Source organism: Aythya ferina, assembly GCF_964211825.1.
Source record: "Aythya ferina genome assembly, chromosome: Z".
NCBI lineage: Eukaryota > Metazoa > Chordata > Aves > Anseriformes > Anatidae > Aythya > Aythya ferina.
The window spans coordinates 38,241,640-38,264,154 of NC_140299.1; the positions used below are offsets into that span (position 1 = coordinate 38,241,640).

The window sequence follows — 22,515 nt, forward strand, 5'->3', positions numbered from 1 at the left end:
GTGAGGTGCGCGGTGCCCCGTCCCCGCTGCGTGACGGGGGCTCGGTGCCCTGCGGGCCGGCTGCTGCCCTGCGGAAGGGCCGCGGGCGGGGCGGTTGGCGCTGGCCGCTCTGCCGGTGTGTGTCGGCGGCGGTTCGCGGGCGGTGCTGCGCCCGGGCAGCGGCGGGGGGCGAGCTGCGTGAGCCCTCCGGCAGCTCCGCGAAACGGGCGGGCGGGTTCGGTGCCCGGTCTGTGGTGACCGAGGGGAAACGTGGTGTGGCCACTGGTGCTGCAGCTCTGTCACCCCATGCCGTTAGAAACAGGGCGAGGGCACCGGCTTGGGGGAGCCAGAGTGAATCTGTGTTCTGTTTAAAGGTGCTGAGCCGAGGTGGGTAGGCTAACGTAGGAGTTCCGTGTTACAACACTGGAGACAAACGTGCCTTCCTACTTGGGGCTACACGTTATTCCGGGGGAGGAAGGGTTGATAGTTTTTTTGCATCGTGGTGGTTCTTGCTCATGAGGTGGGATTAACTTTTGTGTAGACAGTGACGTAAATTTGGGTCCAAAGCTCGGCACCTGTGTCCAGATGTTAGTTTGTAACAGCTTTTTTTTGTGGGTCAAAGGCTAACCCTCAACAGCACGAATCTTACTGATTTTCTTTAATAGCATTGTGTTTTCATGGACCAAGTCTTATCATATCCTGAGAATGGGTAATCTGCTTACACTCTCTAAATAGATAGTCAATACCATGAACATATCATTGACCTAGAGAATTATTAGATTCTTAGAAAACCCTTGCATGCTGATTTGTAAAGTTTACCCAGTATGCAGCGTGATTGCAGAACTGTGTCTTGTCATACTGGCGATGACTCTTGGACTAGTCAGTACATCCTCATTTTTTTTCCTAACAGAGAAAACACTTAAGGCAGCCACGCAAAGATTGCAGTGCAGATCTGTGAAACAAATGCAAAAGGCTAAACTCTCAGATTGGGGCATTTGTGTGTGGTTAAGCACTTATTGATTTGTGTGTGCTCTTGGAAAATTATGTCTGACAAATGCTTGACAAAGTCCATAGACTAGTGATACAGTCAAGAGAAAAACCTGTTCTGGAAGAAAGTTCTGGGTTAAGAGTTAGAGAAAGACAGGATTGTGTGTTTTGGCGGCTCTGACATAGGAAGGTGTTCAGTCAGCCCTTGCTACCTATCCTTCTGCAACACTACAGCAGTTAATTGGATGGTAAACTAGAAGGAGTTCATTCAGCTGAAAACTAACATTCATCCTTTCCCTCCCATTCTGCAGAACTGTTTTTCAGCTGGAGTAGTTTTCTGCTGCAGTGCACCTTGGGCTCTGCAAACACCTGTTCCAGAAGAAAGTTTTGGGAAAAAGTTAGGGAAAGATAGAATTGCGTCTTTTGGCAGTTAACAGCTGACAGTCAGAGTCGTAGGATAGGTTTCTTGGCAGCAATAGGGACGTAGGTGGACAAATGCAACCTGTTTTGGAGTTTCAGTCTTTGATCTTGAATCCAGACTGTTCTGTGGTGGAGCGGATGAGGAACACTTATGTGATCAGTGCTGTTAACTATAACAAGGGAGTGGTGCATTCTTATACACTGCCAAGACCAAGATTTGTAAGAGTCTTTGGACATGTTCTGTTATAACTCTTAAAGAATTTTTGAAACGTCTTTCTTTCCTCAGCATATGTCACCAGGTTGCTTTCTAAGTTTTATGTTTGTTTGTTTTGCCACTGCAGCATCTATTTATGTAGTCCTTTGGATAGAGTTGATGTTTGAGCTAGCGATTGTGCTTTTCTTCAAGGTACTTCTGTGGTAATCAATATTGGTGTAAATTAGTCTCTCAAAGTTAATCTCAAATTATTAAAATACTGTCAAAGTTAAAATGCATTGAAGTCTGTTATATCTATAAATTAAGAGTTTTAACTGAGTTGCTATTTTTGACAGTGGAAAGGAAGAACCGAGGAGAAAAGCTATGAAAGTACTGGTTATTGGCCTTGGAGGGTAAGTATTAGCAAATTAAATTTCCTGTACTGCTCAAGACTAGTCTTCCTTGCATAATGAATAGCGGTATAATTTTTATTTCTGGATAGATAACTTGTGAAAACAGATTACAAATATATCATATTATTGTATTTTTTATTGTGTGTAACTCTTAAGAAATTGTTCCTGTCTCTGTTGAAGATCTCAGGTATCATCTCTCTCTAATTTCTTCTGATTTCTTTGTTATCTTTGCTGGATTTACTGCCTGGAAGCTGTTAGAACCTTATACAAAATTTCAAGAGAATATTTAATGTGAATAAACTTTATGGGAGTGGGGGCAGTGTCTTTGTGGTTTACTCCATTTACATGTGTATATGTGTATGTGTGTAAAAGACAGATTATATCTTGATGCAGTTTCTACTGTGTTTTCTAAATCAGAGTAACAAATGGAGGAAAAACAACACTGGCAGAAAAGCTTAAGAAAATGCTTCCCAACTGTGATATAATCTCTCAAGATGACTTCTTTAAGGTAACATTATTAGTGAAAAGACCTATTAGATTAAAGTGGGTTTGGGTAGATTTTGCTATTTACTATCATTTGTACTGTTCCCAGTTTAGCTATTGATGGATTGTTAAAATTGACGCTGCTTAAAATAATAACTCTGCAAGAACGAGAAATAAAACCAGCACTTGGGTAACTGAACTTTTAGTGTCCAAAACCACTGAGTATATTTGGGAAAAAGAAATTGACTGTATTTTTGTTACTCTTTCAAAGTAAGGAATGGGTGTACCTTGGATACATTTCTTGCAGATACTTTATACTAATGGGATTTGTAATATTGTTGTGTTTACCATACATCCATGTGGTAATATGTAATTCATCATTTCCCAAATCAAAAAAGAAAAAAAAAAATTATTAATATCAGAGTTGTTAAAGAGGTTGAATAGGTTCTGATTTCTGAAGGGTAAAGTTCTAGTGAACTTAAGAGCTATGATTTGGAGACTCTTTCTAGATCAAATAAAGTGTTTGTATGACATCAAAATTGTTGTATACAGCAGTTTAATTTTGAACACAAATTTTATCAGTTAGGATACAAAGCACCGTTGAAAGTGCTGATTTTTTTTCTTTTCAGCCAGAGTCTGAAGTAGAAACAGATGAGCGCGGATTTAAGCTGTATGATGGTCAGTAACTTTGAAGCATTGTTTCTGAAGATTTTACTGAAACTCCACTGTGCTGAGCTTCAAGACTTTGTTCCCCTCCATCCTCTGACACCGTCCCTTCAGAGAAAGGCTGTAAACAAATGATTGTGTCAAAGTGATTCTTACCTCAGTTTCTCTCAGCTCACTGAAATCAAAATAGAAAACTTGATGAATTAGCAAATTGCTGAAGCTAGTGCTTTGTCTTACCCTTTCCTCTTTTTAATCTTTTCTCAAGTTGCACCTGGTGCAGTAGCAAATGCTTCAGTTCAGTTGAAAGTCTCTTGACTTACAGCACTGGCATAAGCTAAGCCTCATCACTTTCTATGTAATGATGGATTTTTTTCACTTTGATCTCATTGGATATATTCACCATTGAGTTTCTTGCATTGTTATATTCTAAAGAAGTTAAGCTTGGATCTGATCTCAAGTCAGATCTTACATGGAGACCAAATGTTTCCAACTTCATAGGTAATGCTGGCTCAGTATGCCAATTCAGCTGTGTGAACTTCTAGATCCAGATCTACTTTATGCCAGTAATTTGGTTCATATCATACCTAGTTACAAACAGTTGATTATTAGCTACTCTATTTTGATATTCGGTGATAACAAAATATATTGTTCTAAACATTGGCCAGAAACTTAACTTACATCTGAAAACTGACTTTCATCAGTTAGTGCAGTCTTTGACACATCTTCTAGGCTAAATGAAACTGGTATGTGAAACTGGAGGGATAAGTTGGACAGTCTGGTTCAAGTATCTGGACTTAATGCTGCGCTTAAATATTCCTTTAAAATGTATTTGCTCCTACCTTATGCAAAGTCTGCCTTCTGTTTAGTACTTACCTGGTATGTTCTTTCATCTCTGCACAAAAACAGGTGCTACACTATGCTGTTTTGCTTTGTATGCTATCCTCCTTTCAAACCAATCCATCCCTCACAACCATCCAAATACTTGAAACCCAATGAAAACTCAAAGCAAAAAGAAAAAAAAAATGAGCCCCCGCCCTTGGCCTATTTCAGTGACAATTGACTGAAAGGTGGAGGTATTAGATTTTTTTTTTTTTTTAAAGTTCTGTAGAATAAGAGAACAATCGCTGGAATTTATTCCATGGAGAAAAAGGCTGTGAGGGAACTCACACAGTTTTTGGTGTCACGGGATTCAGAGGGACCACACCAACCAGACACCCCAATCTTAGGAAACGCTTCTGTTTTAGGGTATCATCTGTTGCCAACACAGAACTGCCTACATGTGTGAGAGAGACTTTTGAGGGGTAATACTGCTCCCTATCATTTAGACTTATATGTAGATTGTTTGTTTTTTACTGATTTAGGTTAATCAGTAAACAAATTCTTTGTTTTTAAGAGGTGCCTAACTTTTTCTTTTCATCTAGTACTTGATGCTCTCTATATGGATGAAATGGTGAAAAGTATTCGCAATTGGATGAACAGCCATACATGCTCAGCTGTTGTGACTGAAGAACCACAGAATACACTTGACAGTGTTAAAAATACAGAAGATGTTTGTATTTTGATTGTTGAAGGCTTTCTGCTGTATAACTATGAGTAAGCAGCAGTATGTAAACTGGTATGTTAAGAGCTGCCCTAAAAAGGAAGGGAGAACTAAATATATTTTTTTCTTAGGCCACTTAATGAACTCTGGAATAGAAGATACTTTGTGACGCTTCCTTATGAAGAGTGCAAAAGGAGAAGGAGGTAAGATTATTCAATTATTGTTCACAGAGGGTTGCTGTATCATCTAACCTGGAGTGGTTTGTTTTTACCAGCTTGTGCTTGCCAGATGTAAGCTTAACAGTTTGCAGATCGCAGAGAACAGGTTTTCTGTTTTCTGTGGTTCCTGGGCAAGACGCTGTGGGTATTTAAAAAATATTAACAAATGTGGTGGTTTTTTTTTTTGTTTTGTTTTGTTTTGTTTTTTGTTTTGTTTTGTTTTGTTTTTTCATTTTAAAGCACTGAGATCACTGAGATATTAAAATGTTCAGTGTCTTACAAATTCCAAAATGGAATTCGGTGTCCAGATAAATTATTTAGATTACTAACTGTATATTGGAGATAAAATTCCTCTTGAAAAGAGAAAAAAATAAAAAACATAAAGTAGTCTTATCCTTGGGTGAAAATAGCTATGTGATTAATGTTAAAGTAACAATGTTTATGCATAGTTTTATTGTATAATTCATTTTAAAGTATATAATATATTAGTTACACTGTGTATTTGATTTAGATTATTAAGCCAGTGTCTGACTTGGCTCCAGATTTGTAGTGCTACTGTGTGCTTGGAGCAATACATGTGCATGAAGTCAGAAACTGCTCTCTGAGTAAAGCAGTCCTCCATTCAGCTGACTTTAGCTGACTCCACTTTAGGTTCTTTTCGATGCAGCTTAATTATATAATCTCTTCAGTTAAAACTCCTTTTATGTTGTCTTAAATATAATTTGATTGGCAGAAATAGGTAAGTTAGCAAGAGTTCATATCACAGATATTATTACAACAAAAACCCCTCTTTTGCTCCAGCAGTTATGCAACCTCCTTGCATATATGTGTTTTGGATACATGCTCTTATTAAACCAGCTAACATTGGGTGTTGTGTGGGAAATGCAAAACTTGCATGGGAATGCAGATATATTTCTGTGTAGCACCAGAGTCTATCAGCCAGCAGATACACCGGGGTACTTCGATGGACACGTGTGGCCTATGTATCTGAAATACAAAAATGAATTGGAAGAAAACACAAGTAACATTGGTATGGTGTCCTTAATTTTAAACTTATAAAACGATAAAGTGTGGTTCTTGTCTGTTTTGTTTGTTTGTTTTGTTTGTTTATGTATTTTTAAAAGGGGCAACATTTTCTTCAAATATTAGTGTGGCACTTGCACGGTAGGTTTTGCCCCATCTGTTGGTTTATGTTTTAAGTCTTTATAGTTTTGTTTTATTTTTTTTATTTTTTTTTAAATTGTGAAAATTATAAGGTTAAAAAGTATAAATGTTTTGATCATCAGTTATGACCATTTAATAAGCTAGTTTGCATGTTCACGTGTGCATAAATGTCTGTGGCTAAACAGGAAACTTCTGAGACAATAGCTGATGCCCTGGCTGAATTCTTCAAAATTAAAATCCTGGCTGAAGTCCCATTAAAAGCTATAGGATAGTTCACAGATGCTTTTTGTACATACTACAGTCACTTGTCTTGCATGGGGAATGTCAAAGCCTTGCTTGCTGCTATGGTGGTGCTGTGAGTTTGTGTGACATTGTCAATTTTACTGCTCTTGGGAGTGCCTGCTTCTGGAGTGGGTCTCAGAGGAAAGAAACATCAGGTGGCCTTTCATGAGCATGCAGACTAGGGCACTGCTGTTTACTGTGCAGTGAGGGGGAGAACTACAATGCTCTTCCTTGACTTCCTCAAGCCCTGAAGTTGAGGAAGAACCTGAGATCTTGCCTTGCATAGGAACCTTTCTGCTGAATTATTCGATTGCTCTACTGTCCTAATGGTATTACTGCCAATCTTTTGGAGATTTTTTTACCATAAATATTTGTAATCTAATTCCTAACTGTAATACCTTTCCATTACGTTAGTTTTTAACATTCATATTCAATTTGGGAAAGAAACAAAGGGAGGAGTGGCTCTTGCTTTCTATTTTTTTCATCTCTTCTGATTGCATTCATAGGAATACTGAAAATGTTACCAACTGCTACTGTAGATAACAGAACTCATGAAAACTTTTTCTTTTTTCTTAGTTTATTTGGATGGAACTAAACCCCAAGAAGAGCTTTTATCCTGTGTGTATAGTGATATAATACAGGAATTAAAGAAGCTGAGGGAAGGAAGTAAGTTATTTTATTGGAAATTGGATGTGCTTATAGAATTTGAAGTTAACAAGAAGCTTATTACTGTGTAGGGAAACACTGCAAGGATTGTACAGATCTATATCTGACTATATTTTCATAATGCAAGGCACTGCATCTGGGTTGGGGCAAACCCGGACATGAGTACAGACTGGGGGTAGATCAGTCTTGCAGAGAAGGACTTGGGGGTCTTGTGGACAAAAAGCTCAACATGAGGTAGCACTGTGCACTTGCAGCCCAGAAAGCCAGCCAAATTCTGGGCTGCATCAAAACTGGACAGAAGGTCGAGGGAGGTGATTGTCCCCCTCTGCTCTGCCCTTGTGAGGCCCCACCTGGAGTGCTGCATCCAGGTCTGGGGCTTCCAGCACAAGAAAGATGTGTAGTTGTTAGTGCGGGTCCAGAGGAGGGCCATGAAGTTGATCAGAGGGCTGGAGCACCTCACTTATGAAGAAAGGCTGAGAGAGCTGGGGATGTTCAGCCCACAGAAGAGATGGCTCCAGGGGGACCTCCTTGAGGCCTTTCAGTACTTAAATGGGGCTTATTAAAAAGATGGAGAGAGACTTTTACATGGGCAAGGTAGTGATGGGACAAGGGGGATTTGTTTTAAACTAAAAGAGAAGAAATTTAATTAGATGTTAGGAGCAAATTCTTCACTCAGAGGGTGGTGAGGCACTGGCACAAGCTGCCCAGAGAGGCTGTGGATACCCCATCCCTGGAGGTGTTCAAGGCCAGGCTGGATGGCGCTTTGGCCAACCTGATCTAGTGGGTGACATCCTTACCAACAGGAGGGTTAGAACTAGATGATCTTTAAGGTCTCTTCCAGCCCAAACCATTCTAGGATTATGTGATACATATACATATATTCCTATGTCTTTATGCATACTTGCCTGTTACTCTGCATCATAATGAGGTATAGCTTTAAGCGCATTGTTGGGTTCTCTTGGGTAATAGGTGAACCCACTGCTATCTGCTGGTAGAATAATGATAATTAAAAAAAAAAATAGAAAGTAAGGTGAGGAAAAACATCAATGAAAGCAGATGTTGTGGTAACGGTAGGTTCGAATATACAGTGATGTCACATGCAAACAGAGAAATGACACCGCAAGTTAAACATGTACTTTATTTTTGTTTCATATCAGGTCTCATGGCATGATAATGTAGAAGGCCTGGATTCTGTTTGATACAGATTTAAAACCCCAGGAATGGTGCTTGGCAAGCCACCCAACTGAGCAGATGTCCATGTTTATGCCCGTAATGGTAGTTCATACAACGCAAATCGATTTGTAGCAAGTATTAGCTCTGTAAGCCTCAGATACTGAGTTAACTATCAACAGTGCATTATTCCTTAGGATTCCTTCCATCAGTTATGCCTTGGCAGATCTTTATATGTGATTGAAATTGCATATTTTAAATAATATAAACACTTGTATACAGAACTAAACTATAAAGATGCAGTTCTGTTGGATTAGTAAGATCATCTGAAAATGGATGAATGCAATTTGAAATGTTCATATAGTACTTGGAAATGATAATTAAATATTAATCACTGATAGACATGGTTAGAGGAACTAGCTGTAAGCTGTGGCAATGCTAACTTTAAAATTGTGTAAGCTGTTACTCTGCTCATTCAGTAACTGAATCTGTTACTGAATGCATTGTAACTGAACTTAGACTTGCTCAATACCCGTGTGGTGTTTCTCAAGTAATTTCTATGTTACATGTTTGGACCAGTTGAGAATGTATTGTTTTAAAAAGAAAGATTGTTGGGAAAATGTGGGGGACTAACATCTCTGAATAGATATGCATCACTAACAAGCTAAATTACATATATCATAGAAAGATCATGGATTAGAATGGTATAAAGCACAAGATGATAAACCCATGCTTTGGGGAGGAAGAAGTAAGAAGTATTTCTTACTAATATTCAGAACTCAGGATGAAGTTATGTATGTAATTATATATTACATATACAATGAAAGTGTTCAGAAAGCAGGCATACGAAATGTATGTTAAAATTTTGTTACAGAATCTGTGCATATATATTAAGATAAACTGGGAGACTAGCCGATTTAATTGTCTTCAGTTGCTGGATAAGTAACGTATCAACCCATACTTTTTGTATATGATCTCTTAAATTTTATTTAATAAATGAAAATTAAAATTAATAAAAAGCCTTTTTTATTAAAAAATATGTTTAATTAAAATAAAAAAGCCAGAATAAAAATCTAGCTGCAGATGAGATAAGCAAAGGATGGACTGTATTACTTACGCTTCAAGTGAACTAATGGTGATTGAAAGGTATTGCTTTTATTCAGAGTCACAAAACTGTAAATAAAAAAAAGGCCTTAAACAGATCAGAGCGGTTAAATCTGTGTTTAAGATGAAGTACTTCTAAAGCTGCAGCCCGTGGAGAGGAGCCCACGCAGGAGCAGGGAGTCTGGGGGGAGCTGCCGCCCACCCGTGGGGGCCCCGTGCTGGAGCAGTTTGCTCCTGGGGGATGGATGGATGGACCCCGTGGTACGGAGCCGTGTGGGATCGATGCTTGCAGAACACGGGGCGGCCCTGCCCAAGCCCCCCGCCCCCGGGGTAACGGCGGGCCCCACCCTGTCGTGCGGCACCGCCCGCCGGCAGCACCACGCCTGCGCCGGCCGCCGCGCCCTTCCCTTCCCCTCCGCTCCCCACCCCGCCCCTGCCGTCACGGCGCCGCGCCCGCTCTCGCGATACTCGCCGTGGGCCGTCGCTCGCCGCGGGGCCGCCCCTCGCCGGAAGCGAGCGGCCGTGCGCGATCGTTGCGGGCGGGCGGGCGGGCGGCGGGGGGATGTCGGCCGCGTGCGCCGTGTCCCGCAAAGCGCAGCCGGCGCTGCCGCCGCCGCCGCCTCCCCCCCGGGGCGAGAGGGACCCGCCCGCCAAGGCCATGCGCAGGGGGCTGCGGCGGGGCCACGAGGAGGAGCGCGAGCAGCTGTCGTGGCCGGCGGAGGGCGCGGGCGGCGGGGGCGGCGAGCGGCAGGCCGGGCGGGCGGCCGAGCGCGGCGACGAGCGGCGGCGGCGGCAGCCCCACGAGCCCAGGGCGCTGGCGGCGGCGGCGGCAGCGGCGGCCCGGGCGGAGGAGGAGGCGGAGGAGGAGCGCATGGAGCGGGAGCACTTCCGCAGGATCATCAACGCCTTCCGATACTACGGGTAACCGGCGCCGCGCGTGCTGCGGGCGGACCCCCCCACACACCCCCACACACCCCCACACACCCACACACACCCACACACACCCACGGAGCCGCCCCGCGGGGCTCCGCCTTGTAGGGGGTGCAGCGGGGTCCTGCCCTCCGAGGGGCGAGAAGGATGCTTCCTCTGTGGAGACAGCTCCCAGATATTCGTTACTTTGTACGGCAGATGAGTCCTCTTAGCAGGGCTAACGGATGCCATTTTCTAATCAGCTTAGCTCCCTAAACATTTGTTCAGTCAGAAGAAAGGGTTCATTGGGCCTTTAGGATTGAGACAAAAGTAGGAAATAACCAACTTCAGTGAAGGGGTGACAACTCATCCCAGTGACAGAGAAAAGGGGTGGGACTGGCTGGAAAAGTCCACTCGTTTTCATATTTTCATAAACCCTCCTATGTTACTTTAGGCTTTAGAATGAGATATAAGATATAGCTGTGCTGCATACTGTACGCTCCCGTTGACAGACCCTGTCACCCGAGCCATTGTTATGCACTGCACTGCTTTTTGTCAATGTCAATGACAAACATATCCAGAACTTTTAAGTGACAGTGAGGTTCTTTGGATGGGTAAGTGACATTTTAAGTATTTTTTCCTGCTTATTGTTTCTGTATCATGGATTTTTTTGTTTTCCAGGATTTACATTTGAGCAGGAGGTTGGACTGGATGACACCTTGGATGTTTCCTCCGTACAGAATTCTCTAATAACAGGCAGCTGTCATTTACTGATGTCAGTGATGTAACTGTATCTTCTGGCCTCAGAAAGCAGGAACATCCCTGTCAACCTCATGCTCAAATTGTGATTCTGGGTTGCCTTTGAATCCTTCAGTTTCAGTAGGAAACTGTAATGAAAGGATATGACCTAAATTCCGTTACAGGAATTGAATTAAATTCTGCTTCAAATAAATAACTCTGACTTTAAGTGGAATTTTGTGTATTGGTAGTTAAAAATCATATGGGAACACCTGTGTGAACAAGGCAACAACACATTTTCAGTTCAGTCCATATTAAGGTCTGCAGACATACGGGCCTAAATTCATCCTTTATAGTTCTTCTGATTTCAGTGAATTATTCATTCTGCTAACAGGTGTCAACTCATCGTCCATCCTTCTAGTGATGATTCAAAGGACGTTACTGACAAAACATCCAACAGATGTTGATAATGAGACATTGTGATTTTTATAGAGGATCAGTTTATTTTTCCTACTGATATTTTCTACCTTATTTTTAAATGTCACTTAAACCCTGTGTATATATTAAAATGAACATTTTCAGTAGTGTGAATGTAATGTTGGAAATGTTAACTGGTCATATTTCCAGTCTGAGGTTGCAACTAAAACCACAGTAGCTACACCTGTTGTGAGCAGCTGAGCCCCACACAGTGGCTTGCTCACTCTCCCACAGTGCAACAGGGAGGAGAGAGGAAGGGGTAAAAGAGAGAAAACTCATGGGTTGAGACACAGACAGCAGGTAAAGCAACAGCTGTGTAACCATGCAAAGCAAAAAAAAAAAAAAAAAAAAAAGCAAAAACAATGCATTCATGACTTCCCGTGACCAGAGAGGTGTTTACCCATTTCCAGGAAAGCAGAGCTTCATCGCGTGTAATAGCTACTGGGGAAGGCAGGTGCTGTTAACAGTGAATACCTCCCTTTCCTCCTTCTTTTACCCAACTTTAATTGCTGACCATACCATTGCATGGTAGGGGATATCCCTTCGGCCAGTCTGGGCCAGCTGTCCTGGCTGTGTCCCTTTCAAGCTTCTTGTGTACCTCTAGCCTCCTCGCTGGTGGGGCAGCATGAGAGAAAGCCTTGATGCAGTAAAGCAACAGCTAAAACATCTGTGTGTTGTCAACAGTGTTTTGGTGACAAAGCCAAAATACAGCACTATGTGAGCTGCTGTAGGGAAAATTAACTCTAACCCAGTCAAAAGCAATGCAGTACTTTGCCATCGCTGATCGCTAGTTCTCAACTCTACAGCAGTACGATGACACAAAAGTTTGAGAAACTGCAGGGTGGCTTAACTCAATAAAATAATTTGCTCCTGCCAAAAGGGGCAATCTCCCTTGACTTGGCATCACAGCCGCTCCCTCCCAGAGTTGCTATGACTCTGCTTAGCTAGCTTGATTTACTAAACTGACAGAAATCATAGAATCATAGAATCATAGAATATCCTGAGTTGGAAGGGACCCTTAAGGATCATCAAGTCCAACTCTCGACACCGCACAGGTCTACCCAAAAGTTCAGACCATGTGCCTAAGTTCACAGTCCAATCTCTTCTTAAATTCAGACAGGCTCGGTGCAGTGACCACTTCCCTGGGGAGCCTGTTCCAGTGTGCAACCACCCTCTCTGTGAAGAACCCCCTCCTGACGTCCAGCCTAAATTTCCCCTGCCTCAGCTTAACCCCGTTCCCGCGGGTCCTGTCACTAGTGTTAATGGAGAAAAGGTCTCCCGCCTCTTGACAACCCCTTACGAGGAAGTTGTAGACTGCGATGAGGTCTCCCCTCAGCCTCCTCTTCTCCAGGCTGAACAGGCCCAGTGACCTCAGCCGTTCCTCGTACGTCTTCCCCTCAAGGCCTTTCACCATCTTCATAGCCCTCCTCTGGACACTTTCCAACAGTTTCATGTCCTTTTTATACTGTGGTGCCCAGAAATCAAACAGCGTTATCCTATACAGCTCTCTTCACAGTTAGCAAGTCAAACCAGCTTTATGGCAGGCCTGGTGAGTGCCAGAACTGTCACATGATGTTAAACTGTTGCTGAGGAGAAGGAAGAAAAAAGGAAAGGGAAGAAAAAATACCAAAAAAAATAATAAATCCTCTTTCTTTTGGCAGCAACTTAACCTTTTTTTTTTTTTTTTGTGAAAATGTTACTTTGGGAAAAGGAAGAGTTATGTTTAGCTCAGATTAGTTACATCAAATTCACAGTACTCGTACTTGTGGGAATATGTTGTTATGGTAGTTTAGTATCTTAGTTGGCATACCAGAACTTCATCGGTGTCTAGTCTTCACTTTTATGGCTCCTTTAGAAGCAATTGACTTTGAGGATACCTATTCCTGATACATAACCAGCTCTTTTTATTCCAAAGGTTACCACATAATTCAGCTGGTTCATTCAATTTAAATTGGATTTGGCTATTTTTGTGACTGGTTTTGGTTGTTCATTAAATTTTGTTGATCCACGTATTAAGGTCGTGATCACCTGTGCTAGCAAGGGTGATGGGATGGTAAGAGTAAAATAATGGTCACCCTAAACTGAAAGATGTTAAAATGATGATGTTGTAGAACTAGTGCTTAAAACAAACATTTTGCCTAAAAACTTCCTGAAAACTTGTTCTCTAGTAAGCAGTACATTGTCTGAACGTTTTCTAAGTTTAAATAAATTAATAACTCTAACTGGTGTAGCTTAGAATGAATTACTTGCTCTTGGTGCATTTATTTCTGCTGATATCTAAAGATCTTAAACTTTTTGCTTTTTAGAACGAATATGCATGAACGAGTCAACAGAACAGAAAGGCAGTTTAAATCTCTCCCAGCTAACCAACAGTGTCTTCTTCCTCAATTCCTTCCTCACCTGGACAAGATTCGGAAGTGCATCGATCATAATCAAGAAATACTACATACTATTGTGAATGACTGCGTTCATATGTTTGAAAATAAAGAATATGGAGAAGATGTATGTTAAAATGGACTTTTTCATACTAAAAAATTAAATTCTGTACGCCTTGGGATTTTCTATGTTTGTTTTTCATGCCTTTAGATCTCCAGCTTTCTTACCTTTTGCCCTCTTTGCTTTCTCCTCTATTAATTCCTGACTGCTTACATTTTCTTACTCTCATAAACATCTTGTAGAGCTGATGTTAAGAAAACAATGTTGTTAGTATTTGTAGTTCCTCTTACAAAAACTAATTGTGAATCTGGCAGATGACAGTAATCACTGATTACTTTTTTTAAGAAAAACAAAACAAACCCTTTTTTTTTTTTTGCTCCAGGGTTCTAGCTCTACCCTAGTTACATTTTAAAGTTAATATTTCAGTTAACTATGTACAGCATAAATAGCGTACTCCATTCTTCTGTAGGTTCTTTTATGTTACAGTATCCTAGATCAGTTACAGTTTTAGTTAGGCTGAATATTCTGAATGTTATCACCTATAAAACTTTCACTATTTATCTGCTTTTTCAGTGTGGCATCTCTATCAAAAAAAAAATTGCATTCAGGGTTAAAAGAGTGGCAGAGATGGAAACTGAAGTCCTTTTTGATATCTACAGGCAAGGTACAGTAATGGGCAGCTCTAATGTGAGCTTCTCAGTGCTGCCTCATTAGTACCTAAAGAGATCATCATCTCAGGGTAAGCAGTTCAGCCTCTGCACTAGCTAAACCCTGGTCCTTCCCTGAATAAGGACTAGGAGCTGTGCTCTGCTACTTAGTGCTTTTGTGATGTGGAAGAAACTGCTGTCTTGGGTGTCTCACTCAGACCACCAAACTCAATTTATTTAGCATTCTAGTCTGGATGTAAGCACTGGTCTCAGAAGTGAAAGACTAGTGCTTTGTCAGCTAAAGCTCTCAACAGCCATTACAGCATGACATTTGTATGTTTATGATTTACTTTTTATTCTTCAAGACATATTTGGTGCATTTTTTCATTAACTTTTATTTTTTTTTTTCCCCCATTTTAATCAGGGAAGAGGGAAGATTACACCAGCTTCAACGTTTGACATGGATAAATTGAAATCCACCTTGAAACAATTTGTGAGAGACTGGAGTGAAGAGGGAAAGCCTGAAAGAGATTCCTGCTACCAGCCAATCATAAGTGAAATTGTAAAGAACTTTCCAAAAGAAAGATGGTAATCGTGTTTTAAGATTCCTTTTTTTTTTTTTTTTTTTTATGTGGGCATACACTGTTGCACAAATCTAACAGAGATTTTTATGGAGTAATGAAAAGTTTCGATTTAAAGGTATAGAAATTACTGTGAATGTGGAATTTTCTGTTTAATCAAGAGAGTTTGTTATTAATAGAACATATTGAAAAGAGCAAGATCTTAAACTTCATAAATAGTAAGCCAGGGTTATTTTTTTTCCTGTAGCTTGATACCACAGATTGTATTCTGTTCACTTTTCAGGTAATAGACCTTAGAAAGTCATTATGTTAATTCAGTTGTGCTCAGTGAGGTCGTGTTTTCAGGTTAGTAGATTCTCAGTGTGCATGCTACAGATCACAGAATCACGGAATCGTAGAATATCCCGAGCTGGAAGGGACCCATAAGGATCGTATAGTCCAACTCCTGGCACCACACAGGTCTACCCAAAATTTTAGACCATGTAACTAAGTGCACAGTCTGCACTTAAGCTTCTTAAATTCAGACAGGCTTGATAAAGGGAAAGATACTTGTGACAGCAGCAAGTATGAGAATTGCACTTCGTTCTGGAAGGTGAAAGTAGGGAAGACGTCTGGTAACCTCCTGTAGATTTTTGTTAGTTATGTATTTCTAGCCTTAGTTTCAAACAGAAGTTACATGTCTTATAAAAACTGCTGCACATGTGTGGGTACCTTTGTAATTGTGTTGGCATGTTTAAAACAAAAAACAACGCACACTGTCTAAATAGTAATGTGTGGTTTCTTTTACGTAAATTTAAGTAGAAGTGTGCTGGTAGAAGCTAGGAAGAAACAGCTACTGTAAGAATTGCGTAGTTAATGATTCTGCCATTTAGCCAGAAAGTACATTTCAGTTTAAACTTGTAATGCTATAATTTGTTAACCTTGTATTTATAAAATATAATAGGCCAGAACTAAGCTTTTGATTTAGCTGACAATTAATTGTGGACATTCTTCTTCAGTGATTGCTAATAATGCACCTGTACATACTTTACACTAGCTATTGTTTAGTTTTCAGTTAGTGAGAGCAGAACGTGGAGTGGAATCTGGTATGATGAAATGGCAACACCAGGCAGATTGCTTGGTTTCTCTTTTGCTTTTGGCTAACTTATCTCAAGGTGGATGTATCACTTCAGATATTTCGTGTGAACTTCCTGTAATTGTGTTGGCACTTGGTAATGAAAGCAGATTTGCCTGGATGTATCTTGCAGTGAGAAAGATGGAGAAACAAATACTTTAGAGAGACTGTCCCTACAGTCAATCTCTTATTTTTTTTTAATGGCTTCATTGGACTTATATATTCTGCTTCTGGTCAACATCATTTGTTCCTTATGCTAGAATCATATGAAAAAGGAATATAAATTTTTGGAACTGTCCAAGTATGTTTTGCTTCATGCATGTGGGTGTTACGTAGTTGCTGTTCTCTACAAGTCTCACCTGCTTCAGTTCTGTTGGTGGGCAATGGAAGTGAGGTGCTTTATATGCTTGCTCTTCTGGGATGTGGAAGAGACGCGAGCCATGCTTGAAAGCAGCTGTAAATCTGAACACTCTTTTGAGTAGGAGTTGCTGTTATCTTTTGTTTCAGTCCAGTCTTCTGACAAGACTCACCTAAAACTAAAGTGAGAAGGCAAAAGCAGTTCCTGCCTTTTATTCCTCTTCAGAAGTAGTTCCTTCTTTCTGCTTAGTACAGAAAATGTTACTAGCATCAACAAGGCAGTTTGAAGTGAAGTTCCATTAGATAAAACTCTTCCTGAAGAAGCAGTAGATTGTCTGCATTAATTATGTTGGAATTTCATCATACGTTTCAGCTCGCAGGATTATCTGCCTTTTAATGAACTCATCTGAATTTCTTAGACCTGAATGAACTATGATCACTGTTTTCTGTAGGAGAAAATAGTAAAACACTTCTATTTCTTGATGGAACATTATTGTTAAAGTGTTTTTATGGGGAAACACAAAGTTCAAAATCGAAGTAAGCATCCTCCTTTTTGGCATTGTTTTTGTTTTTTCTTTTCTACTGTTACCATTTCTACTTATGTGAAAGGATATTATGATCCAATTTCTTGTCAGAAAGGAACCAAAGAAATGATTAACCTTTAAATTAGTTTATAAATTTCTATGGCTTAGGTATTTTCTCCAAGCTTCTATTCATTAACTTGGCCTCTGAAACCAGCTGTAACTTAAAATTTAAATGTATTTTCTAGTTCAGCAGTGTACTTTATTTTCAAGATACTGTCAGGACAGCTTAGAAGAAGTGTGGCCAGTGCTTAGTTTCCATTTAATTTGGGGAAATTAATTTAATTTTAATTCACAGTCTAAGGGCTTTTTGAATGTACTCAGACACAGTTTAGTGACTGTAAAGCTTCTGCTTTATACAATTTTATTTAACATAGAATACATCTGTCCACTTAGAGTTTTTAATCCAGATCTGTGATTTAGCTGAAACTTTGCTTTAAATGTTGGATTTAAGAGCAAGTGTTATCTTCAGTGTTACTCCAGTCCACTGATGCATGTAAATCCACTGAAGTCTGTGGAAGTGTGTAAGCCTAAATTGACAACTTTGAAGAACTGCTTTTCAAGTGATTTTACTTTTTAGCTAACTTCATTATTCAGTATGTTATCTGAAAAGCAGTTGTATTAAAAACAAACAAACAAACAAACAAAAAAACTCTGAAATTAGACTACAGTAAAAGAATTAAAAATACTGAGAACTGGATGTGTTCACTGTCTAAATTTACAAACATTGCAGATAAGACATCAGGAAAGAACTAGTCTGAATCCCACAGGGTGATTCTTTGCCAATATTTCCATTGATCTTCTCTCTACAGGCTGTATATTTCTGATCCCTTCTTATCATTATATAACATTGGATTTCAGTGTTTCTCATGAAAATGGTTTGTGTTTGCATATGCTAATTTTTTTTGCTTAACTTCAGTTTACTGCTTCAATACCATCTTTTTGTTCAGTTAAAGTGTGATTGGCCTCTTTTTAACATGTATAGTTTTCCCCTTAAAAAAGATACATCTTCATTAATAGCATTTAACTTTTAAAAACTGATGATATATCACACTGCAAAATCGCATGAGAGATTGTAGTTGTTTCCAGTATTTGTCCTCTATCTGAGAGGTTGCTGCAGGATCAATAGTTGATCCAAGCAGTCCAATGTTAGACCTCTTCCTCGTCTGTCATCCCCACATCCCAATAGGTTAACAGTAGTTCTCCCTTAGTGCCCCACAGGCACTGTGTCTTAGAAAGCCTGCTAATGCTTGTTAGTTCAAGGCTAGTTTGACTGTGGATCACTGTTGGTTGTTACCGTCAGTTATCACAGTCTGGGGTTATGTCTTTCTATGATTTTTACTGTTGCTGCAATTGCATACCTACCACAGCAAGGCAAGTTTTTCTTGCTTCTTTAGTTGTCTTACAACTATTCAGCCGCTAAGAAAATTGTTTTCATGCAGTTAAATATTTTAGTTTTAAAGGTTCAAAAATAGTATAGGGCATTGGAGTGTTCCTACTACCACTGGTTTCATGCCTTCATTTTTTTTTAATTCATCACAGCTTGTCACTAGCAATTCCATTTAAATCTTGATAAACAAGAGGTATTTGAGCACTTTTTTGATATCAGGACACTATCAATGCTCGAGATTTTTTAAACATGAGTTTGAAGCATACCTGATTTACTGGATGATAGCTCAAAAAAATGCTCTTAAACTATTTTGGAATACTAATGTCAGTGCTCTTGGACTCAGATTTTACTTTACTCAGTTTATTTTTTTGTGTTCTGTATACTGAAATGAAGTTGGTGGCCACCAACAGTTCCTAGCAATTGATGCAAAGACTATAGGTAGACATTAAATTAGACTTCAGTCCCTTAATAAAAGTGCACAGGAAAGTGCAGTTAAAACCAACTATTTTCTAGAGAGAGAATTTGTGAAAATAGTTCAGAAATGCAAGAGCTTTATATTATTTAAATATTATTAATATATTATTTTGGATGATTTTTTTTTTGGATGAATAAATAAACGTTGGATTATAAGCTGTAATTATGCCTGTTCAACACTTTTCATTAGGTTGTTTTAAGAAAAAATGCCTCTTTTGATTAGTGGAATATATTCTCGGAAGTGGCATAAGACTTCACAGCTAGCTTATGGTTAGCTTTAGGTTTTTCGTCTAGGAGAGACATAAGGAGAATTCTTACTTCACAAAACTACTCTAAAATAATAGCAAAGTCTTGGCTTCCTGTTTCTCGATAATTAGAAAACAAAATATCTATGTATACTGGAATGAAAATCAGGAATGAAAGGAAACACAATTTTTCAGTTTGGAAGGATTCACTGGTTACATGATTAAGCTGTACACCAACAGGCAGTGTTCAAACTGCTTTGTTAGTTTGTGAGGCCTTTAGACGAGGATCGTACTTTCTCCCGTGTTAGGGTCATCACATTCATGTACTGCTTTTTAGAATTTATGTACCTCCCAGATTCATCTTCGTGATTACACAGCATACAAGGTCTTTTGAACCCTTTCTGGCATCCTGATTTTTAAATAGTAAGAGGCTTTGTATTTTGCTTTCTTTGTCATATTCTTCATCATATTCACAATGTTTATTGTGGCTTCCTTCCCATAGTTGCATATATATATGTACATGTATGTTTGTCTTTGAAGGTAACATGCAAAAGAGAAGGTGAACTAGCATTTTTGGTATATGAAATTAAAAAGTCTTTTTTCAGGACGGAAACTGGAAAAATGATTTTTAGATGGCGTATCTTTTCAGCTTTGTGTTGGGGTTGTTTTTGCTTCAGGAATGCAAGTTTAATTGTGCTGTGATGCAAATATACTGATTAGAATGTGTGTGTACTGCATTTCTGCCTGAAAGAGAAAAAGGTTTTAGATTCTTAGTTCTTCTATTTATTAGCTGTTTGACCTGGAAGTTGGGAGGGGGTTTTCTAAATCTCTTGGTAACTACACAGTGCTGGACATCTTCCAGTATTCTTCAAATGATGTCTAGTTACAGGAAGTGAAGAGGTAGAGAGCTGTATTGTACTTTGGTTTAGGAAATCCTTTGTCACTGGATTGGAGTTGGTGAACAGCATTCACCAGTTGGTGAACCGTATTGACTGAAGTTGGTGAACAGCACATTTAACACCCCTAGCTGCTGAGAAGGTAGCTACTTGTAAGTTTGCAGTCTGATTTGCTCGTCAGATCAGGAAAGTTTTGCTGATGTCAAAATACTTGTTTATTTTTCAATGCGATGTTAGCGAGAAGATATTTAGGAGCTATCAACAGGCACCACAGAAAAAGAAATGGTGATATATAATCATGTTCTTCCTTCCTGCAGTTCACTTAGGCGATTGTTTTAGTTTGATAATTGTAAGTTTTCAAAAGAAATATTTTGTTTTATAATTATGTACTTTATTCAATAAGGGTTGCATATGTTCTTCTGTGTCATTTCCTATGAGTTATTCTGACTGTAAAAAACTGATCTGACCTGAACTGGCTCCATTTGCCTTTAAGAAGTAAAACCTTACAGGAAATATTTATAATATCTAAATACATGGGGGAAAATGTTTGACTGAACCTCTGTAAGTTTTAAGAAGTATCAGATCAAGATTTAACTATTGTTTTTATTCTGTTGCAGGGATTTCTCCAAAGTCAATATCTTGGTACCTGGTGCTGGGCTGGGTAGATTGGCGTGGGAAATAGCTATGCTCGGTTATGCTTGCCAAGGAAACGAGTGGAGCCTCTTTATGCTCTTTTCTTCTAACTTCGTACTCAACAGGTACATAGCTTATGTTTTACTTTTTGGCCAAAACCTGCAGGTATGAATCAGTGAGGCAAAGTTATGAATGAGAAAAAGTTGAATATATAAAACTCAAAAGAATGGGTTTCTAATTCATAACACAGGATGCAAACAACTATTTTTTAGAATGTCTTGATGAAAATAATTAGTGGGATAATTGGGTGAAGAGAAACGTATCTGAGTTAAATGGGTAAGTCATTAAGATTACATCAGGGTGCATGGGTGTTAAGTTATGAAACTTGAAATGTCTGGATTCTACCACAGATTTCCTGTGTAATCTTGAATGTTATGGCTTTTATTTCACACCTGTTTCTGAAAGAAAAAGCACACCTATCTCAGGTTTCAAACAGGGACTAACTATGCATAGTATTTAGTGGTGATGTTTAGTAGCAGAGGAAACCTCTTCCAATGTTACATTCCGTACTGAGATTTTAGACACTGTTTCTAAATGAAAAACTACTTTACAAACACAGCTTTGTAAGCAAGTTTGTTGCTGGACAACAGCTAAAATGTTACAGCGAATAGTTCTACAATTATGCTATAAATTTGAATTAATAAATTGCACTACGTAGGCTTAATCTGAAGTACATTTTAGTATTTGGTTTTCTGTCACTTGTGATGGAAATTACTTATCTCATAAGGAGCTTTTTAGAGAGGAAACAAGGCACTGAATGCAACTGTTCCTGTAAGATTGAGGGTGGGGAGACTGGATATATGAAAGAGGACTGAGTTTTGTTGTATTCCTGGTGAGTTTGTAGCCAGTTCAGAGACCAAGTATACAGTTTGCTGGTTCTTCAATCTGAATCTCTTTGATGAAAACACCTGAACTTGTATTCTATATTGTCATGATACTTGAGCCCTGTTTGTAGACAGTGATTGTCCTCCACAGACTGTGATGATACCAGATTTGTTATAGCTTACTCTTCAAAAATAAAAGGGGGAGGATGGGTGCTAGCAAACACTGTTTCTGGTCTGTTGCATGTCTGGGTAAAACAGTGGTAGTCACTGCAAAGAAAATAGGTAGTTGCTAAGAATATATTTACTCCTTTTTTTCTTACATTCTCAAATGACTGTCATCTGCAATTGCATGTTACAGTTGAGCTGATCTAATACCTTGCAGTTACTGAAAGAAATTCACCTCCCACTCCTCCCTAGCTTTACATCCCCCTTTTGACTCTTAGCTCTATATAGTGTTTGAAGCAATACAAAGTATTATAAAATTATTCATTTACCATGCCTAGGAGCACCAGTAAGCTGTCATATTGGTTCAAACCTATGACATGTTTTTCATCTACCTTAAATATGGCATTTCTATGTGTGGAATTCCCATGAAAGTATTTTTAGTTTGCAATAGTAATAATTCTTAGCATCTGACACTTATGGGATATTTCCTATTTATATAAAATATACACAATTTTGCTAAATATGTATCATAGACTTGCTAACAGTATTAGATTTTATACAGTCAAACTGAGTTTGGCTCAGCTTCTGTAATCTTTACCTTTGCTGAGTGAGTTATCAGTTAAAAGTTTTCTTATTAGCATGAAAGAGATTACAGATAACTGCTAAGCTGACTGAATTCCAGTCATTTCAGTTGATTCCTTTC

At 39.3% G+C, this 22,515-nt stretch overlaps 1 protein-coding gene across 1 annotated transcript in view; it reads left to right on the forward strand.

Annotated features, from left to right (window-relative positions):
- CARNMT1 (carnosine N-methyltransferase 1) overlaps positions 1 to 22,515 on the forward strand; it is a 34,676-nt gene that overhangs the window by 3,691 nt on the left and 8,470 nt on the right. Inside the window, exons 2-12 of the mRNA XM_084504644.1 lie at positions 1,936 to 1,992; positions 2,410 to 2,500; positions 3,105 to 3,153; positions 4,563 to 4,734; positions 4,813 to 4,884; positions 5,823 to 5,929; positions 6,922 to 7,078; positions 9,661 to 10,206; positions 13,716 to 13,911; positions 14,917 to 15,080; positions 20,748 to 20,888. Coding sequence (XP_084360770.1) covers positions 1,936 to 1,992; positions 2,410 to 2,500; positions 3,105 to 3,153; positions 4,563 to 4,734; positions 4,813 to 4,884; positions 5,823 to 5,929; positions 6,922 to 7,078; positions 9,661 to 10,206; positions 13,716 to 13,911; positions 14,917 to 15,080; positions 20,748 to 20,888 — 1,752 coding nt within the window. The remainder of the gene's footprint in view (positions 1 to 1,935; positions 1,993 to 2,409; positions 2,501 to 3,104; positions 3,154 to 4,562; positions 4,735 to 4,812; positions 4,885 to 5,822; positions 5,930 to 6,921; positions 7,079 to 9,660; positions 10,207 to 13,715; positions 13,912 to 14,916; positions 15,081 to 20,747; positions 20,889 to 22,515) is intronic.